Source organism: Cynocephalus volans, chromosome 10, assembly GCF_027409185.1.
Source record: "Cynocephalus volans isolate mCynVol1 chromosome 10, mCynVol1.pri, whole genome shotgun sequence".
Taxonomy (NCBI): Eukaryota; Metazoa; Chordata; class Mammalia; order Dermoptera; family Cynocephalidae; genus Cynocephalus; species Cynocephalus volans.
Genome location: NC_084469.1, coordinates 45975327 through 45995630, shown reverse-complemented (window position 1 = coordinate 45995630; position 20304 = coordinate 45975327). Strand labels below are relative to the sequence as shown.

Below are 20304 nucleotides of genomic sequence, written 5' to 3'. Positions count from 1 at the left end.
AATCACCTCTTCAAGGCTCCACCTTTCAATTACCATAATAGGATCTCCCACCCTCTTAACAGTCACAGTGGGGGCTAAGTTTCTAATAGGTAAAACTTGTCACAATTCAAGCTGTAGGGAGTTTGGGGGGACATAATTCAATCCACTACAACTTCTGTGACTCTTCTAGCTTACTCATTTTGAATTTAAGATTGTAATGCTTATCAGGATTTCATATTGAACATGAGTTTGACCCATTTTGTTAGTAATATAGATTGGGAGTTATTGTAATATTATTAGAGGGATGAATCAAATATAGGTTGAACTTGAAATATCATTTTGAATTATTTTTAATGATTACAGTTAAAGTGTTGATTCTTTTAGGTTTATGGGGAAGAATTAGATCCATGAAGGATTGAAATTGTCATTGCTATTTCTTTCCATACTTAGTGGCCCATAACTACCTTCATACTTGGTTTGATTTCATGATGCTATTCACTTCTTGGTTAATAACTAATTTATGATTATTTTAATACTAGGAGTTTGCAGTCCCTGATTACCGTTCTTCTCATCTTGAAGTCAGTCAGGCATCACAGCTCTTGCAGCAACAGCAGCAACAACAGCTTCGAAGACGACCTTCTTTGCTTTCAGAATTTCACCCAGGTTCTGACAGGTAATAGGGTTTCTTTATGTTTGTACCTCATAATTATGAAGTATGAAGTATGTGTATACCTCACAAGTGAGAAATTTGTCTTATTTTTATTATTTTTGTTATCCTATTAACCGAGCTGTGACTGGTCATTTATAGTTTGTATTTCGAGCTCTTTTATTTTGTTTTGATCTTTTGGAGTAGTTATCTTAATAGTGAACAAGTTCTTAAAACATGTTTTCATAGTTTACAGTTAATGTTACACAGTGGAGAGTCAGGTAGACCTAAGTTTGAGTCCTGGTCATGTTATATAAACTCCTGCTGTTCTCAACTTGGGCTGCATATTAGAACCACCTGGGATGCCCAAGTCCTATCACAGAACAATTAAATCAATCTCTGAGCTTGGTCCCAGGCATTAGTTTATGGCCAGAGTTTCCCAGATGATTCTCATTTACAGCCAGGAGTCACTGATTTAGACTCTTCAAGCTTTGGTTTAATTGCTGGTAAAAATGGGAATAATAATAGCATTGTCCTCAGAGGATAGTAAATATTCCATCAGATAGTGAAGTGTCGTCTGCAAATAGAGGTAATTTTACTTCTTTCTTTCTGATTTGGATGCCCTTTGTTTCTTTTTCTTGACTGATTGTTCTTGCTAGTACTTCCAGTACTTGTTGAATAGAAGTGGCAGGAGTGGGCACCCTTGCTTTGTACCATATCTTTGTGGAAAAGCTTTCAGTTTTTTCCCATTATAGTGTTAGCTGTGGGTTTTTCATAAATGGCCTTTATTATGTTGAGAAACTTTCCTTCTGTTTCTACACTGTTGAGAATTTTTATTAAGAAAGGATGTTTGACCTTGTTGAACACTTTTTTCTGTATTAGTTGAGATTATCATGTGATTTTTGTTTTTACTTCTGTTAAAGTGATGTAATGTATCAGATTGATTGACTTGCATATGTTAAACCAGCCTTGCATTCCATGGATAAATCCCACTTGGTCATGATATATAATCTTTTTGATGTGTTGTTGGATTCAGTTTGCTAATATTTTATTGAAGATTTTTGCATCTATGTTCATCAGAGAGATTGGCCTATAGTTTTCTTTTCTTGTGATTTTTTTTCTGGCTTAAGTATCACAGTGATGCTGGCCTCATAAAATGTGTTTGGAAGTTTTCCCTCTAGCTCTATTTTTTGGAAAACTTTAAGAAATATTGGTAATAATTCTTCTTTGAAATGTTTAGTAGAATTTATCTGTGAAACCATCTGGTCTTGGTCTTTTCTTTGTTGGAAGATTTTTGATGACTAATTCAATCTCTTTATTTGTTATTGGTCTGTTCAGGCTTTATATTTCTTCCTGCTTCATTCTTAATAGGTTGGGTTTTTTTTAGGAATTTATCAATTTCCTCTGGGTTATCCAGTTTGTTAGCATATAATTATTCATGATTGTTATGATCTTTATTATTTCTAAGGCATCTGTTGTAATTTCTTCACTTTCATTTTTGATTTTATTTGAATTCAAAAGTATTTTGTACTATAATAACTACCTTTATTAAATTTCCTTTCTAGCTTTCTTGTTTTAGCAGTTTTATAAGGAACCTGATTTCCTATTTTAAAACTGTGTTCCCTATTTAAGTCATGTTTTGTTTTGTTTTTGGTTTTTTTTTTGATGGCTGGCCAGTACAGGGATCTGAACCCTTGACCTTGGTGTTACCAGCACCACACTCTAACCAGGTGAGCTAAGTGGCCAGCCCCACTGTTTAGGTTTTAAGACAATAAAAGATTTGAAATTATTTGGCTACATTTAAAATTATTATAGAATACATTTCTTGGTGAAGTTTGTGGAGAGAATTCAGATCACTTCCTCTCCAACATCTAGCAAATACACAGGAATAGTTAGAAAAAAATAGGCTAAAAATGTGCCCTGTATTAACAAGGAAGGGCATACAACTATTGCCTTAAACGTGGAAAAGAGAGATTCAAGGAAGAAATTAGAAGAATCTCAAGTGACTTGGCCTCCTATTTTTTACTTCTACTCTCAAAGAAGCAGTGTTGAAGAAAGAAAGAGGGCCAGTAAAATCCTAGGATTTCTTATGAATACTCTCTAATTGGAGAAAATTTAAGTGAGGGGAGGGGATGATGAATGGTTTGCTTAGGAATTCCTATTATGCCTTCCTGGTTTCTCTACAACTGCAGGGAGGGTATTCGTGGTGTGCCATTTTCCAAAGTGATGAGCCAAAACCCTCAGGAGTAGTTTACGTGTCTGGCTGGTAGAGTGAGCCAGAATCCTCAGCAAAGGCTGTTACAGCCCCAACCACGTTTTTCCCCTCCTTTGCTCCACTTCCCTGTTCCCTTAGGTTATAGAAAATATATAGAAAGCCATACCCAATCGGCCATTTATATCTCAAAGAAGGCAAACACATGCCAGGCAAAGTGGGAATGATCACAAAACCCACTCAGTCTATTGCATACCAAAGAGAAGGTCTGGATAGAGCTGCCACAGTGTCCCTGAGCAGGAAGATGAAGAATGGCACAAACAAGGTGAATTACATTCCTGGAAAAGAAAGTTAAAGCAACTTAGTGTGCCAAAAATAAAATTCCTGTGTGTAAAAATCATAAACCAGGAACATGTTCATAGAAAATAAGAGTCCTTTTTGTGTGAATATCATCCATTATGCTTTTTTCTAAATTCCACTGGAAAAATGAGTTCACATAACTGTTTAGAGTATTTGGATGTTTAGATAAAAATATGCACAGTAAAGCTGGCTGGCTGGTTTGCTCAGCTGGTTAGAGCGAGGTGTTGTAACATAAAGTCAAGGGTTCAGAGTCCCAAACTGGCCAGCTGCCAAAAAAAAACAAAGCAGATGAGGTTTCAGATATTATAAAGATTCACTGAAATTCACATAATTGGTTTTCCCTTGAGCAACAAAAGAAGAAACTAAATCACATTTGCAAATTTTTAAATTTAAGTTAAATCAATTTTGTTTTTAAAGAACAGCCTTCCTTAGTTGAGAATAAATAACATCAATTGATGTTATTTTAGATGATCTTTGTGCACTACTATTTTAAATAGCTCTAAAGTTTATGACATACTCTACCAAAACGGAGGTCATCCTTGCTTTAAAATTAAAATTAAAAATTTTTAAAGATGGTGTTAAGAGATGATGAAAGTCAGTAAAATATAACTTTTAAGTTTAAAAGCCTACAGAGATTTCTTGATATGAAAATTTGGTGTTAGAATTTTTGGGGGGAACCACATTTTATTTATCTTGAGGGGCATTTGGATTGATTTCATTTTTTGACTATTATGAACAGTGCTTCTATGAACTTTCATGTACAAGTTCTTGTGTGGACATATGTTTTCCTTTCTCTTGGTAATATACCTAGGAATAGAATTGCTGGTTCATGTGTTAATTAACTCTGTTTATTTAACCATTTGGTAAACTACCAGACCATTTTCAAAGTGGCTGCACCATTCCACTGGTGTTAGTTTTTTAAAAGGCATTTAATTTAAATTGCAAATTTCATGATTAGAGCTCTACCAGTACTCCCAATATAAAAATGTATTTTCTTTCACAAAGATTTTCATAGTTCATATAAATTTTTTGAAATTTTAAACATTGTTAAATTATATTTACTTATATGTATGTAGTTCTGTTCTAAAAAGGACTGGAAAGCTGAAATGAGAAGTAGTTTGATTGCTTGGTCAAAAGAGAGCTTTTCATATTCAATGTTTTTCTTAATTGTCCTGTGCCCTGGTTGCCTTAGATTCTTCTCCAATACTGGGTATGCTTAATCTTATGGCTTTGATAAATCTCACTGGTAGAGTTGCTAGAAGTGAAATGTAATACTTGAAAGTTACACTTTGTAGTCTGTGTCCTGTACAGGGGTCTCTAGCTGAGGGGGCAACTTAGAGCTGGAATCCAGCTCAGGCACTATTTGCCAAGCCCTGTTCAACAGAGGGTCACATTGCTCACAGAAAGGGGAAATTCTGAAATTTCATACAACTTCTTCCTGCAGAGTAGCAGTGGCTTTGGTTGTATGTGCTGTGTTGCCAGGCTTGGCCTTTAACCTAATGCTGGGTGCTAGTTTTTGATAGATTTCCTCTGGCTGCTCAGTGGGGGATGAATCTTGATTATTGTAGCTTTTTAGTAAGGATTGAAATTGTGAAGTGTGAATTCTCCAACTTTGTTCTTCTTTTCCAAGATTGTTTTGGCTATTTGGGGTCCCTTGAGATTCCATATGAATTTTATGATAGGTTTTTCTGTTTCTGCTTGGCAATGGGGTTTGATACATTTAATCTGTAGGTCACTTTGTGTAGTATTGTCATCTTTACAATACTAAGTCTTCCAATACATGAACATGAGATTTCTTACTATTTATTTAAGTCTTTTGTTTCTTCCAGCAGTGTTTTATAGTTTTCACCATTTAAGTCTTGAGCCGCCTTGGTCAAATTTATTTCTAACTATTTTATTCTTTCAGGTGCTATTGTAAATAAAATTGTTTTCTTAATTTCGTTTTCAGCTTGTTCAGTACTAATGTATAGAATCCAACTGGGTTTTGTGTATTGATTTTGTATCCTGCAATTTGGCTGTATTCGCTTATTAGCTCTAACAGTTTTTTTGTGGACTCTTTAGGGTTTTCTGCATATCAGATTATGTCATCTGTGAATAGAAATACTTTTACTTCTTCCTTTCCAATTTCGATGCCTTTTATTTCTTTTTCTTGCCTTATGCTCTGACAATAACTTCCAATGGCATACTGAATATAAGTGGTGAAAGCAGTCATCCTTGTCTTGTTTCTGAAGCTTCCTACTCCATCCACCATTTTCCTGACATCACTCTGATTTTAGGAAGATAATGGGATTTTCTGTGGGATTTCAGTTTTTTTAAAGAGGAAATTATTTTTTAATTGAAAACTATTGATTGTACATATTTGTGGGGTACAGAGTTATGTTTCAATACAGGTATACATTTGTGTGATGATCAAATCGGGGTAATTAGCATATTCATTATTGTATAAATCATTTCTTTGTGATGAGAACATTTGATTCCTCTGTTCTAGCCATTTGAGAACATACAATAAATTATTGTTGATTATAAATGCCTAGCACTACTGTATACCACTAGAACTTATGTATTTTTAGCTTCCACATACGAGTGAGAGCATGTGGTATTTATCTTTCTGTGCCTGACTTATTTCACTTAACATAATGTCTTCCAGGCTCATCCATGTTGCAGAAAATGACATGATTTGGTTCTTTTTTATGGCTGAGTAGTGTTCCATTATGTATATATGCCACATTTTCTTTATCCTTTCATTTGCTGATGGACACTTAGGTTGATTCCATATCTTGGCTATTGTGAATAGTGCTTCAGTAAACATGAGGGTGCAGATATCTCTTCATTATGCTAATTTCCTTTCCTTTGGATAAGTACCCAGCAGTGGGATTGCAGAATCATGTGGTAGTTCTATTTGGAGGTTTTTAGGAGCCCCTATACTGTTTTCCATAATGGCTGTACTAATTTACATTATCACCAACAGTGTATAATAGTTCCCTTTTTTCCATATCCTCGCCAGCATTTGTTATTTTTTCTTTTTGATAATAGCCTTTTTAACTGGGGTGAGAAGGTACCTCATTGTGGTTTTAATATGCTTTTCCCTGATGATTAGTGATATTGAACATTTCTTCATATACCTGTTGGCCTTCTGTGTGTCTACTTTTGAGAAATGTCTGTTCAGCTCATTTGCCAATTTTCAATCGAATTATTTGTTTTTTTGCTGTTGAGTTGTTTAAGTTTCTTTTGTATTCTGGATATTAATCCCTTGTTGGGTAAATAGTTTGCAAATATTTTCTCCCATTCTGTAGGTTGTCTTTTTGCTCTGTTGTTTCTTTTGCTGTGCAGAAACTTTTTAGTTTGATGTAATCCCCTTTCTCTATTTTTGCTTTTGTTGCCTGTGCTTTAGAAGTCTTCTCCGTAAAATTTTTGCCCAGACCAACATCTTGGAGTGTTTCCCCCATGTTTTCTTCTAGTAGTTTTATAGTTTCAGGTCTTACATTTAAGTTTTTAATCCATTTAGAGTTGATTTTTGTATATGGTGAAAGATGGGGGTCTAGTTTCATTCTTTTGCACATGGATCTCCAGTTTTCCCAGCACCATTTATTGAAGAGGCTGTCCTTTACCCAATGTATGTTCTTGGCACCTATGTCAAAGATCATTTGAAGATCTTAGTGTTCATTTCATCTGTGTATTCTAAATATGAAACCCAGTGATTACATTTTCAATGAAATGTTGTTTTGTTATATATTAGTTTGAAGTTTGGCGATAAAGTAAAATGTCACCTCTGTAAATACTTTGGTAGAAAATGAAAAGTCAAATTAATGAACAACCATGAGCAGGACATTGCAATACATCTTGTAAAGAAATGAAAGATAGATTCTGACCTTTAAGACACTTGTATTTGGAGAAACTAGAAAAAAATACACATTTTAGGAGACAGGATGATGTCTTTAGAAAGTGTTAGATGTCTACTCAACGGCCTTGTCTTTAAGACTTAAATGACTTGAGTTGTGAGGTGTCATTATTATTATCTTACCATGTAGCAATAGCTAGGAGATTTGTTTTTTCCTGCATGTTTTTATTATTGATTGAAAAATGGTGGCTCTTCTGGTCTGTATTATCCTGAATTCAACTATTGTAGAATAGGTTTAGAAAATATTATTTTATGGATATTCTTCAGCAGCTTTACATTTTCTGCAAATCAAAATCTTTTGTTACTTCTTTCACTTCTGGATTGTTTTTTTCTTCCCCTCCACACAAAGAAACTTTTTCTGTTAGAATTAGTTTAATAGTACTATAGTGAGGTATACATTCTTCTGGAGTAGAAGGAGAGGGCGCAGGGGTTCACTTTGAAAGTAAGCATAACTTTTAAATTTATTTCTATGTCTAACCAGACATGTTAGCAGGGAGTTTTATGTTACTTAAAAATGTTCAAGTTCTTATTTTCTTTGTATGTATTAGGCCTCAAGAAAGGAGAACTGGATATGAGCAGTTTCACCCAGGCCCATCTCCAGTGGATCATGATTCACTGGAATCCAAACGACCACGTCTGGAGCAGATTTCTGATTCCCATTTTCAGCGTGTCGGTGCTGCGGTTTTGCCTTTAGTGCATACGCTGCCAGAAGGGTTGAGGTCTTCTGCAGATGCTAAGAAGGTAAATATTTGTTCTCTTGCCCTGTGGAGTTGTAGGTTTGTAATGTTTATTTATCCATATTTAGGCATAGCCGACCTAAAAGGAAGTCCCGTTAGGCCAATCTCTAAAGATTAGTGCTATGGGAAAGTAAAAATTTTGTTAAGCAAAACTAAAAACCACAGATTTAGTGCTCTAGACTTTCAAAGTTAGTACTTTTGACTTTTTGGTAAATGAAACGAATCTGAGGACTGCTGTGAAGAAAAATTTCTATTGAATAATTCTCAAGTATTTTGTACTGGCTTGTTGACCTATAAAATATGATCAGAGGTACTCAAGACTGCCAGTTTTGTTAAATTTAAGTTAAATTTTATGTAAGCCCTTTAAATTCAGTGCAATTTATTAACTTGCTGCCTGAGAGAAAACACATTTTAGGTAAGGTTTAACTGTGCTTATAATTTTTGTGCAGAAAAAAATTGTTTCAAATTTATATACGTACAGATTGAATGTCTGTCATCTGAAATATTTGGGACCAGAATTGTTTTGGATTTCAGATTTTTTCAGGTTTTGGAGTATTTGCAGAATATGTACTAGTTAAGTATCCCTAATCTGGAAGCCCAAAATGTGTTTCCTTTTAGCGTCGTGTCTGTGCTCAAAAAGTTTCAGAGTTTGGAGTTTCTTGGATTTTGGGCTTTTGGATTAGGGATGCTCAGCCTGTAAAACATACTTATAGAAACCTTGGGAAATACAGTGGAAAAACGCTACCTGTAATTCTGTAACTCGAAAATAACAAATCCCTTCAGTTTTATTACAGTATAATTGATACATAAAAATTGTGTATATTTACGGTGTACAATGTGGTATTTTGATATATGTATACATTGTGAAATGATTAAATCAAGTGAATTAACATTAATTACCTCACATAGTTATTTTTTTGTGGTGAGAACATTTAAAATCTCTCAGCAGTTTTCAGGTGCAGTCATGTGTTGTTTAACGATGGGGGATACATTCTGAGAAATGAGAGAAATGTGTCATTAGGTGATTTTGTTGTGTGAACATCATGGTGTGTACTTGCACACACCCACATGGTATAACCTACTACACGTGTATGGTATATGGCCTTTTACTGGCAACATGAGCATCGGATTTTGCATGCTTAGGGGCTGTGATGAACACAACAAGGATAGGAGAAAATGATGCAATCAGAAGACTTGGTGAACACAAGATGTGTGATACTGCTGCTGGCATAGCACACCATACTGTTCTGCAGTAAAGTTTTTGGTTTTTTTTAGCATGTAGAAGGAGTATATTCTAAAATAATGATAAAAAGTATAGTATAGTAGATCCAGAAATCAGTAACATAATAATTTATTATGAAGTATCATGTACTGTACATAATTGTGTGTGCTATAGTTTTATAGGATGGGCAGCACAGTAGGTTTGTTTATGCCAGCATCTCCACAAACGTGAGTAATTTGTTGTGCTTTAAAGTTACAATGGCTCAGACCTCATGAGGTGATAAGAATTTTTCAGCTCTATTATGATCTTATGGGAGCACCATCATATACACAGTGCAGCGTTAACTGAAACATTATAAGGCGCATGACTGTAGTACATTATTAACTATAGTCATCATGCTGTGTAGTCCGAGGTAACTGCTTTTAACATTTAACCTTATTTTGTGACATTTCAAATAATGTTTATTGTGAATTTATGAGAGTTCTATTAAGATCAAACCATTTTTCTCCTTGTGTTTATTGTTACTTACCTTTCATCTTTTGTGACATGCGTGCTTGTGTACTATGCCCTTGTTTTGTTGTTATGTTTATCTTTTTCAACTGTCTGTTTTGCTTGTCGTTAAATCTGCAGATTAGGAAATACCTGACATTTAGTAGGTACTGAGAAAATATTTGTTTTAGAATAAACTAGTAATTTTAAAAATTCTGTTAACAGTGAATTGTTAACCTTTTTACTAACATATGTTAATATTTTCCCAGTGTCTTTTGTCTCAACTTTTTAAAAAGCATATTGAAGTTTAAAATGTTTTTGTCATCAAATATCTTTTTTTGTCATTAAATATCTTATAGTTTATTTACCTTTATGGCTAACTGTCCTTTTAACCCTGAAGTCAGATGGATAAAGACCCACTCAATTTCTTTTGAGTTCTTGTATGATGAAAAGTGATTTTTAAAGGATAGTAAATATGTCTACAGTTTATTTTCAGAAATTCATCTAAAAAAAAAGTGTGTGTGTGTGTATATATAGAGAAAGCAAATATAGCAGAGTATTAACGAATGGTGAATCTAGATGAAAGATAAATGTGTTATATCATTCTTTCAACTTTCATGTTAATTTAAAAATTTTCAAAATATTAAGTTGGGTGGGAAAAAGCTATTTGAGATAACCTAGAGGTTGGCTAAGCATCTGGGAGTTTTGAGACCCACCTTAGCATGTGAAATGCCTGTATGGGGTTTGTAGGAAATGTCTTGCTGCATTAAAAATTTTTTTAAAAAATAAAGTCAGTTAAGTTTTCCTTCCAAGGCTGAGTAAATTACCACAAATGTAACTTATAGCTACAGAATTTTTAAATTTTATTTATTTATTTACTTTTAACCAGAAAGGGATCTTAAAACCTTATTCATTTAAATGTAACATGTTGGGTTATAGTATGACCTATTTCTACTTATAGTTGAGAAACCAGATGTCAGGAAAAATTATGTGTCCTCTAGGTAGTATCTCCTGAGTTGGAATGAAAACCTGAGACCCTAGACCCTTAGTCCTGCTTTTTTCCCCTAAAGAGTAAAACATGATTATGACTCCAACTCCAACTTCTACTACTACTACTACTACTACTTCTTCTACTTCTTCTTTTTCCTCCTCCTTCTTTCATCTTCCTCTTTCTTCCTTCAGGATTTAAAAAGAATTAACTTTTGTTAGTTTTTTTTTTCTTTTTTCAGTATTGTTGAGTCCAGGTATATCATTTATGGAATTAGAGATTTGTAGGATTAGATAAGCTTGAAGGAATAGTAGTAGTATTTACCACTTAGAAATAATAGTAATAGTAATAATAATAGTAGTATTACCACTTAGAAATCATTGTTAATGTTTTTATCTTGTTCTTTATTGTGCATATTTATTTTATTATTTTTTATGCATATTTTAATTTTATTGTAAATCAGGATGAATGGATATTTTAAAAAATTGAAAAGCTATAATATGGAGTTGAGTGAAAACACTGGATTCCACATCCCCAAAATGTGGAAAATCCAAACTTATATAGGCAAAATTTAAAAGAAATGGTTTTGAAAGTCTTATATCCATTAAAAAAAATTTTTTTTTATTGAATCATAATTGATTATACAAACTTTGGGGGTTCAGTGTTGACATACGTTGATCAAATCAATATTACTAGCATATATATTGTTGCAAGTCATACTTATTCTTTATGCTGCTTGTCCAATCTCTCCCCACTCCCCTCTCCATCCCGCCTCTAATTACCCTAGCTTTCTTCTCTCCTTCTGAAAGAGTAAAGGTTACTCTGTTGATTTGCTGTCTAGATGATCTGTCTGATGCTGAGAGGTGTGTTCAGGTCCCCCAGTATTATCATAGAGCAGATGTTTCTTCTGTCACTCTGGAATGAGCTTTGTGGAGAGAGACATCCTCTTCTTTTCTTTGGTCTCTGCTGGTAACTCTCCTTGTGTAAATGCACTCCAGTGGCTGGTGGACATCTACACGGTGGTTGTGGTGCTTAGGAGCTTTTGCGGCAGCCATGGTTATTGTAGTGACTGTGGTGGGCCACCCACAAGGAGGTGATGTTTTTGGCATGTTCCTTACCTGGTTGCTGGTGGTGGTGGCAGTGTGCCTGATTGTGGGAGGGTGTCTGGTCCCTGGCTCCATGCCTCCGGACCCCGAGTGGGCCCCGTGGTGCTGGCAGTGTGCCTGGTTGTGGGCGTAGGGTCCGCTCCTTGGCTCCATGCCTCAGGACCCCAGTCGGGCCCTCTGGTACTGGTGGTGTGCCTGGTTGTCCCCCCTTTCTGGCTTGGTAGACCAGGGGACTTCCATTCTTTCTAGGTGTTATAGGTGTTCTTTGGTGAAATGAGACCTTTACTAGTTAATATCAAACTTTGTCTCTGGTTGTGGGTACTCTGTTTTTTCTTTCAGTTCTGTGTTTGATTATTTACTGTTCCCACCACTTAAACTCTGCACTGGAACTAATTTGTTGTCCTTTGCTTACTTCTAAAGTGGGGGAACTTCCTGTGGGGACCAGTACTTGAGCTCTGTAGTTGAGCTAAATGGCTGCTTTGCTGTTGATTCCTTAGGGAAGGCTTTTTGTGCAGCTCAGGTTTTAATGGTTGACTTCACAGGACTTCTGGGTTTAGTGGAATCCAGTGCACCTGGGTTGTGTAGAAACACTGGTCTGGGCCTGAGTCTTTTCATCAAACTGCACCTCATGCAATTCTATATTCCTGATTTGTCTCCTCTGAGTGTTCCTACACTGATTGGGGGGCAGATCAGCTGTCCTTGCTGTGCCCCAATGTTCTCCCAGTGGGCCCTACTCCCCCACCACCCATTCTGCAAACACTTCCCATGGGACAGGCTGTATGCTGGTCCCTTGCGATGACTCACCGGCCTCTGAGTGGCTCCTTTTTTTCAATTGTTGTGGCTCCTCGCTCCTCTGTGGGTCAACGGGAACCCTGTTAGTGGTCTTGCTGGCCTAGGGGCCACCAAGGCCTTCTTTTCCCCTGCTGCCTCCATGCAACTCCATCCAAAGGGCACAGATGTGGATTTTGCCAGCTCCTGCTCTGTGCTTTCAGTAGCTCCAGCCTGGAAGCGGCCAGGGCTCAAAACAGTCGGAGAGGTTTTTTCTTTCTCCCATCGTGGCTTCTCCCACCTCCGTGCACTCTGTAGGTCTCTCCTCCTCTTCCCCTGAGCTCTAGTGGCCCCAGCTTGGCTGTTGTTGCTTTTTAATAGTTGTAAATTAGTTGATACGTTGGAGAGAGTGATGCTGGGGACTGTGTATTCCACCATCTTAACCAGAAGTCTTGTTGTGCACATTTTAATATGCTCACTTTGTACATTTTGTTTAATTATTTTTTTGCTTAAATATATCATGAACTTCTTTTTGTGTCAGTGAGTTTACAACTGTATTGTTAGTAGTTACTTAGTGTTCCATATATGAATTTAAAGTAATTTTTTTAATCAGTTGTCACACATTTAGGTTACCTGTTTATTCATAAGTACAATATTGTGACATATTGATTAGGCTGATTTTTTGTATATATTCTTATTTATTTCCTTAATGTAAATTCTTATTAGTATAATTAATTACAGATCAGAGTTGACATATTTTTAAAGCTTTCAATGAGTATTTTCAGATTGACCCGCAAGAGTAAGACTGGTTCTTATTCCTGACAGCAGTGTACAAAGGTGTATCCTTGGTGGCACCACACATTTATTGTTTTTAAAAATAATAATTTTTAATTTGATAAATGCTTGTTTTTAACTTGCATTTCTTAGTGAAATTTAACATTTTTTTAATTGTTTATTCATCTTTCCTCTTTTGCAAATTGTTTTTTCATATCTGCCACCCACTTTTCTGTTGGTTTGTTTTTAATTTTATATAGAGTTGTTAGAGTTAATGTTTTGAAATGCTTTTCCCATTCCATCATTTGCTTTTTAAATTTGTTATTACTGTTTTGTTAAACAGAAAATTGTCTATTTTATTTTGATCCATCTATTTCTTTTTTTTATTTAAATGATCCCTTTTGCTGTTGGCCATCCTGAGTACAAGATAATATGAATCCATTTTTTTTTTCTTGTAAGTGTTTGCTTTAACAACTTGGTTTTTATTTTTATATAAGATGTGAGGTAGGAATCTAAGCATTTTTCTTCAGAATAGATTTTCCAGACTAGATGTTCCAACACAAGGTTGTAAGCTCTATGAATGCATGGATCATGTCCGATTTGACCACCACTCTATACCTAGTTCTTGTCTTATAAGTAGGCACTCAAGGAATTTGATTTTTGTTAAATATTTAACTGGAGTGGAAGTCAGTGGAAATATCGATTTGTAATAGTAGTTCTTAGAGCATGCATCAGAATCATCTGAGGAGCATTTTTTAAATCTGCTAAACTGAAATATAATCTGTTTTGCTAAAGCAAAAATTAGCTCATACGCATATGATAGGAGAATGATATTAATATAATATGGAAGTCCTGGTGGTTCAACTAAAGATTTTCCCCTGTACATTAATGTTTCAAAGTTCTCAGGAGCAAGCCATCTTATAATTAAAGAGCCTTTACAACATATGAAGACTTCGAGAAAATTGAAGGTTCTGCATTTAGTCTTCTTTTAGTGAATATAGTAGCTGCTTTAGTGAATTCAAGAACTGCTGTGCTTTTCACAGTGTTAGGGAAGATTTGAGTGTTGAAAGACACCGTGAAGACATTTTCTCTTGTATTTTTTGTTTTTAAAGGTCAGTAAAGATGGTTGTACCCCAGATCTGATTTTTTATTTTGATGAAACATAGTATTTTCTTTAGAAAGCCAGTACCTCAAGGATTTACATCTTAACAGAGGAAGGATAAAGTACAGGGTTTCAGCTGCCAAAGACGGACTGTATACTGAATGCAAATGATACTGGAGCTTTAAGTGTATTAAGTCTATTAGAATTGTGATTGTTTTTATTAATGCTTTTCTTAGCGAGTAATAGTACAGACTTTAGGATATAGCCATAATCTTATTTTCCCAGAAGTCCTCTTATATTTAGTGCATACTATTACAGAATGTGAGGCTTTTTAGCAATATATATGTTATGTTTTAGCTGAAATCCCTGTACCAACGAGTTTTGGAACAGCTATTCAATATCTCCTATATAATTTCTTGGTGCAGAACTACTGACTCTCCACAGTTACTTAATCATTATTTAATACATTTTAGGGTCCTATAGTCCTTCTAGGCTTCTCCTATCTTAAAAAAGAAAACTAAATCTAAAATTAATCTAAAATTCATGTGTTTTATACTATTACTTATATTTCAGACTGGAAATTAATTGTGTGTGTGTGTGTGTGTGTGTGTGTGTGTGTGTGTGTGTGTTGGGGGGTGGTAGATTTTGGGTGGAGAGGCTTTCATTCTGCTGTAGTTCTCTGCTGATTTGGAGGTGAAATGGGATGGCATTTTTGGCCAAAGAGATGTTATATGTGCTGTAGTTTAGGCAGGCTTAGTTGACTTTATGAAAGTAGGTCCAGAATAATAGCAACAAAAGTTCTGGTCATTTCTGTGACTTCTGTATCTCAGTTTTGGCCTTTAGAAAACCCAACAGCTTTTTGATAGGAACTCTTAGTCATATCATAGCTGTTAATTTGGGTGGACACACAAGTTTTATCTGGAGTAATACTATTTCCCAACGTACTCGTTCAGCCATTTTGAAGAGCCATTGCAAAGCAATGTCTTAGATAGTGGTATCTTCCTCTGTCATGATTGTGCTATTATTTCCCCAGTAATTCTCTATAATGTCAGTATTGTTACATTAAGGGCTGATCAGCCACCTGGCCACTGCACTCTGTATAGCTTTTAAGGTCTTCAAAATAGTCAATGATATATCTAAACTTATAAAAGTAGTATAAACATTCATGGGAGTTGTGTATTGTATGTTTTTATGTGTGTGAATATGAAAATTACTACTAAAAGACTACCATTAGAGAAATAGTGCTCATGGCTCTGCTGTGTTTTAAAATTGACTTTTATTTAAGAGAATCTTGACTCTAACCGTAGTTATTAGTGAGAAATAAATTGTTCTTGGTTTTCTTCTCTAAAGGATCCAGCATTTGGAGGAAAGCCTGAAGCTCCATCCTCTCCAATCTCTGGGCAACCATGTGGAGATGATCAAAATGCTTCACCTTCCAAACTTTCTAAGGAAGAGTTAATACAGAGTATGGATCGTGTAGATCGAGAAATTGCAAAAGTAGAACAACAGATCCTAAAACTGAAAAAGAAACAGGTATTTGTTTTTACTGCTTAATATAGTCTAAGAATATGTTTGTCTCCCTAAAAAAGATAAAGTTCAAAAATATGGAAAATTCAACGTTATATAGGATAAAATCATGCCTTATACATTCTGTGACTTGACATTTTTGTTATCAGTTTCCTTAGTTTCATCCATTCATTTCCCCTGCTATATTGTCTGATTATAGATAGCAAAATTTGTCCATTCTGTATTTGATGTTATTTAGAATTTTTTCCTGGTTTTTTTTTTTTTTTTTGCTATTTCATACAATGGTGCTATTTTCGATTTACCTATAAAGAGATTTTCTAGGGCATATGCCCAGGAATAGCATTGCTTGTCCAGAGATTATGCACATCTTTGAGCATACCAGATGCTACTAAATTTGCTAAAATGGTAGCACCATTTTATATTCCCATGGGCAGCATATATGAGTACCAGTTTGTGCACATTCTTGCCTTTTCTTGATATTTTTTTTTTCCAGTTAGATGTGAAATAGTTCTCACTGTGGTTTTAATTTGCAGTTTCTTGATTAGGAATGAGGCTGAGTTTATTTTCATTTATGTTCATCATTCAAGTCTTTTGTCTGTATTCTCTTAAGTGATTTTGTTGTTTTCTTATTTTTAGGATTTCCTGAAATCTCTTGTCAATTGTGTATGTAGCAGATATCATCTAATTTGTGGCTTATCATTTTGCTTTTTTTCATTAGTTAGGGAGGATTTTTAAAATAGAGAGGATTTTTTAAAATTGAGGGATACTTTACATATCACAGTATTCACCCATTGAAAGTGTGTAATTAAGTGCTTTTAGAGTGTCCATAAAGTTGTGCAGCTTTCATCCCTATCTAATTCTCTAGAATATTTTTATCACTTCAGGAAGAAACCCCATACCCATTTCCAGTTTCTCCCCATTTCCCCCTTTTCCCAGCCCCTGGCAGCTACTGATCTGTTTTCTATCTCTATGGAAATAGAAATTTCCATACTACTCTGGACATTTCAGGTAAATACTACTATGGACATTTCGGATAAATGCTTACTCTGGACATTTCAGATAAATAGACTCATATAAAATGTGACCTTTGTGTTTGGCTTCATTTGTTTAGCATGTTTTCAAGATTCATTCAGGTTGTATCTTGTATCAGCACTTTATTACCTTTTATGACTGAATAATATTCCATTGCATGAATATACCATGTTTTATTTAAATTTTTGAGGAACTGCTTAACTGTTTTCTAAAGTTACTGTACCATTTTACATTCCCACCAGCTATATATGAGGGTTCCATTTTCTCTGCTTTCTTGCCAGCATTCGTTTTTTACCTTTTTTTCCTCAGTAGCCGTCTTAGTAGGGTGAAGTGGTATCTGATTGTGGTTTTGATTTGCATTTCCTTAATGACTAACGATGTTGAGCCTCTTTTCATGTACGTCTTCGCCATTCGTATATCTTTTTTAGAGCAATGTCCATTCAGATCCTTTGTTCATGGCCGGCCCCATGGTGCACTCAGGAGAGTGCAGCGCTTGGGAGCGCAGAGGCGCTCCCGCCGCGGGTTCGGATCCTATATAGGAATGGCCGGTGCACTCACTGGCTGAGCGGGGTGCGGACCGCGCCAAGGGTTGCGATCCCCTTACCGGTCACAAAAAGACAAAAATAAATAAATAAATAAACAGATCCTTTGTTCATTATTTAATTGTGTTATTTTTCTTTTTATTGTTGAGTTGTAAGAGTTCTTTATATATATTCTCGATATGAGACCGTCATCAGATGTACGACTTGTAAGTATTTTCTCTCATTCTGTACGTTGTCTTTTCACGTTCCTGATAGAATCCTTTGATGTACAAAAAGTTTTTAGTTTTGATGAAGTCCAATTTATTTTTTGTTTTGTCACTTGTGCTTTCGGTGTCATATCTAAGAGTCATTGCTTAATCTAAGGTCACAAAGATTTACATCTGTATCTTCTTCTATGAGTTTTATAGTTTTAGCTTTTACTTTTGGGTTTTTGATCCTAATAATATTTTTTGGTGAACAGAATTTCTTTAAGTTTTATATTAGACCATGCTGGGGTTATTAAGGTAGCTTACTATATTTTTGAAACGTTTGATAGTTTTGCTTCTCACATTATTCTTAATCTGCTGGAGATTTATTTTCGTGTCTTCCTTAGGTAGGGTCAAAATTCATTTTTTTCTTGTATGGATGATTAATTGAAAAGTTCATCTTTTCCCACTGTTATACAATATTATCTCTATCATAATTCAAGTTTGCATTTATATATGGATTGATTTCTGGGCTTTGTGTTCTCATCTATTGGAATTTTAATTAGAATACTATGGAATATAGAGATCAGTTTGGAGAGAATGATATCTTTATGATATCGAGTATTCCAGTCCTTGAATATGGTATATTCGTCCATTTCTTTCATGAGATGTTTCATAATTTTGTTTTTTGTTAAATATGCTCTATGCCTCGTATTAGACTCAACTCTAGGAACTTCATACTTTTTTATGTTATTGCTAATAATATCTTTTTGAAAATTAGGTTTTCTAACTGTTGGATTTGATTTTTTCATATTGACCAGCAGTCTCCCTAAATTCTTTTTTTAATGCTAATTATTTATCTGTAGATTCTTTTGGGATTTCTACGTAGGTAGTAGTCATATCAACAGTTAAGAAAAAATGACTTCTTATTTTTCTCTCTTTTCAGTTCTTATCCCTTATACTTATTTCTCTTTCTTTTTTTCGTGGCTGGCCGGTGTGGGGATCCGAACCCTTGACCTTGGTGTTGTAACACCACGCTCTAACCAACTGAGCTAACTGGTCAGACCTTTTTACTTATTTTCTATTGCCTTGTTTCTCTGGTTAAGACTGCAGTATAATATTGAAAATGGTCATTGTTCTTTTCTGCTTTTAAAAGAATGCCTTTTACGTTTTACCATTGATTATGTTGTTTTTTGTAGACATCCTCCATCAGATTGGGAAATTCCCTTCTATTCCTAGTGTGCAAAGGTTTTAATCATGAAGGGATCTTGAATTTTATCAAATGCTTTTTCTACATGTTTGCCGATCATATAGTTTTTCTCCTTTAATCTGCTAATGTAATTAACTACTTGTTTTTCTAGTGTTAAATCACCTGTACATTCCTGGGTTTAACCTAACTTAGTCATGATGTATTATCTATTTTTTATAAACTGCTAGATTTGATTTAACAATGTTTATTTTGGGATTTTTATATCTTTTTATTTGTGAGGGAGATCAGCCTATAATATTTTCTTCTTGTACTGTCCTTGTCTAGTTTCGGTAACAGTATCATGCTAATGTGGTACCATTTCTAAAATCTGAAATAATTTAAGATTATAATTATTTGTTCCTTGAGTGTTTGGCATAACTCTAATACGGGTAAAATCAGTTGGGTCTAGTGAAGGTTTTTTAACTAATCATTCAGCTTTTTGTTTGTTTGCTTGTTTTTTAAATTTAGTTCTCCTAGAGATAAGTTTTTTCCCTCATTTTGAGGAATATAATTGTATTTTCTGTATTATAAGTTTTGGCTTCTTATTTCCTTTCTTTGGTTTTATCCTGCTCTTGCATAACTTCTTAACTTGGTTGTTTAGCACATTAATTTTTTAGCTTTTTTTCCTTTTTCATCTCTCTGGGTATTCCTTTAGCACATTCAACAAGTTTTCATTTGTAATACTTTCTGTTGTTCATTATGATTTTTTTTTTTTTGGACCAGTATATTAATTAGAAGTGTTTTTACATTTCTAGGAATTTGATTTTTTTCTTGGTTATTTTGGGTTGTTTGTCTAACTTTATTGTGGCCAGAGAATGTGGTCTCTAATACAGTCTTTTAAAATTTTTGGCTCTTGTTTTTTGACCTACTATGGTGGTCAGTTTTCATAAATAATCTGGTTGTGCTTGAAAAGTATATATTTTTTACTTTTTAAAATATTCTGTATCTTTTCTCATTTTTGTCTGCAACTTATCTGCTATTATGATTTTGGCTTTGTCCATTTTTCCTAGGGGCTGTCAATTTTTATCCTGTGTATTTTGAGGTTCTTACTTGAGGTATATAAGTTTTTGATTTTGTTTTTGTTTGTAAATAAGCTTAAGATTGTTATTTTCTTGGTCAAGTAAACCATTGTTTTTTTTATTAGCTAATGGCATTCTGTCTCTAGTATTGCTTTTTACCATAAAGTCTGTTTTGTCCAAAATTGATATAATTAGATCAACATTCTTTTGGTTGACAGTGGTTAGTTTATCTTTTTCCTTCCTTTACTTTCTGTTCCCTTATAATTAAGGGATATCTCTTATATACCTGGGTTTGATTTTTTTATTTCCTGACAAAACTTGTCTTTCTACAGGATAATATACTGATTATGATAACTGGTACTATCTCAATTATTTTTAACTATTTTAAGTAGTGCTATTTGTCCTGTCTTTTTCATGGTTATAGTGGTATTCCTGTTTTGTTCAGTTCTTCTTTTGTATTGACTATTGT

General features: G+C 34.5%; 1 protein-coding gene across 13 annotated transcripts in view; it reads left to right on the top strand.

The window, feature by feature from the left end:
• Nucleotides 1–20304, top strand: part of NCOR1 (nuclear receptor corepressor 1) — a 148219-nt gene that overhangs the window by 25453 nt on the left and 102462 nt on the right. For all 13 annotated transcript variants that reach the window (XM_063110379.1, XM_063110376.1, XM_063110381.1 and 10 more), the window contains exons 3-5: nt 519–652; nt 7644–7836; nt 15632–15814. In XM_063110379.1, the coding sequence (XP_062966449.1) occupies nt 519–652; nt 7644–7836; nt 15632–15814 (510 nt within the window). The remainder of the gene's footprint in view (nt 1–518; nt 653–7643; nt 7837–15631; nt 15815–20304) is intronic.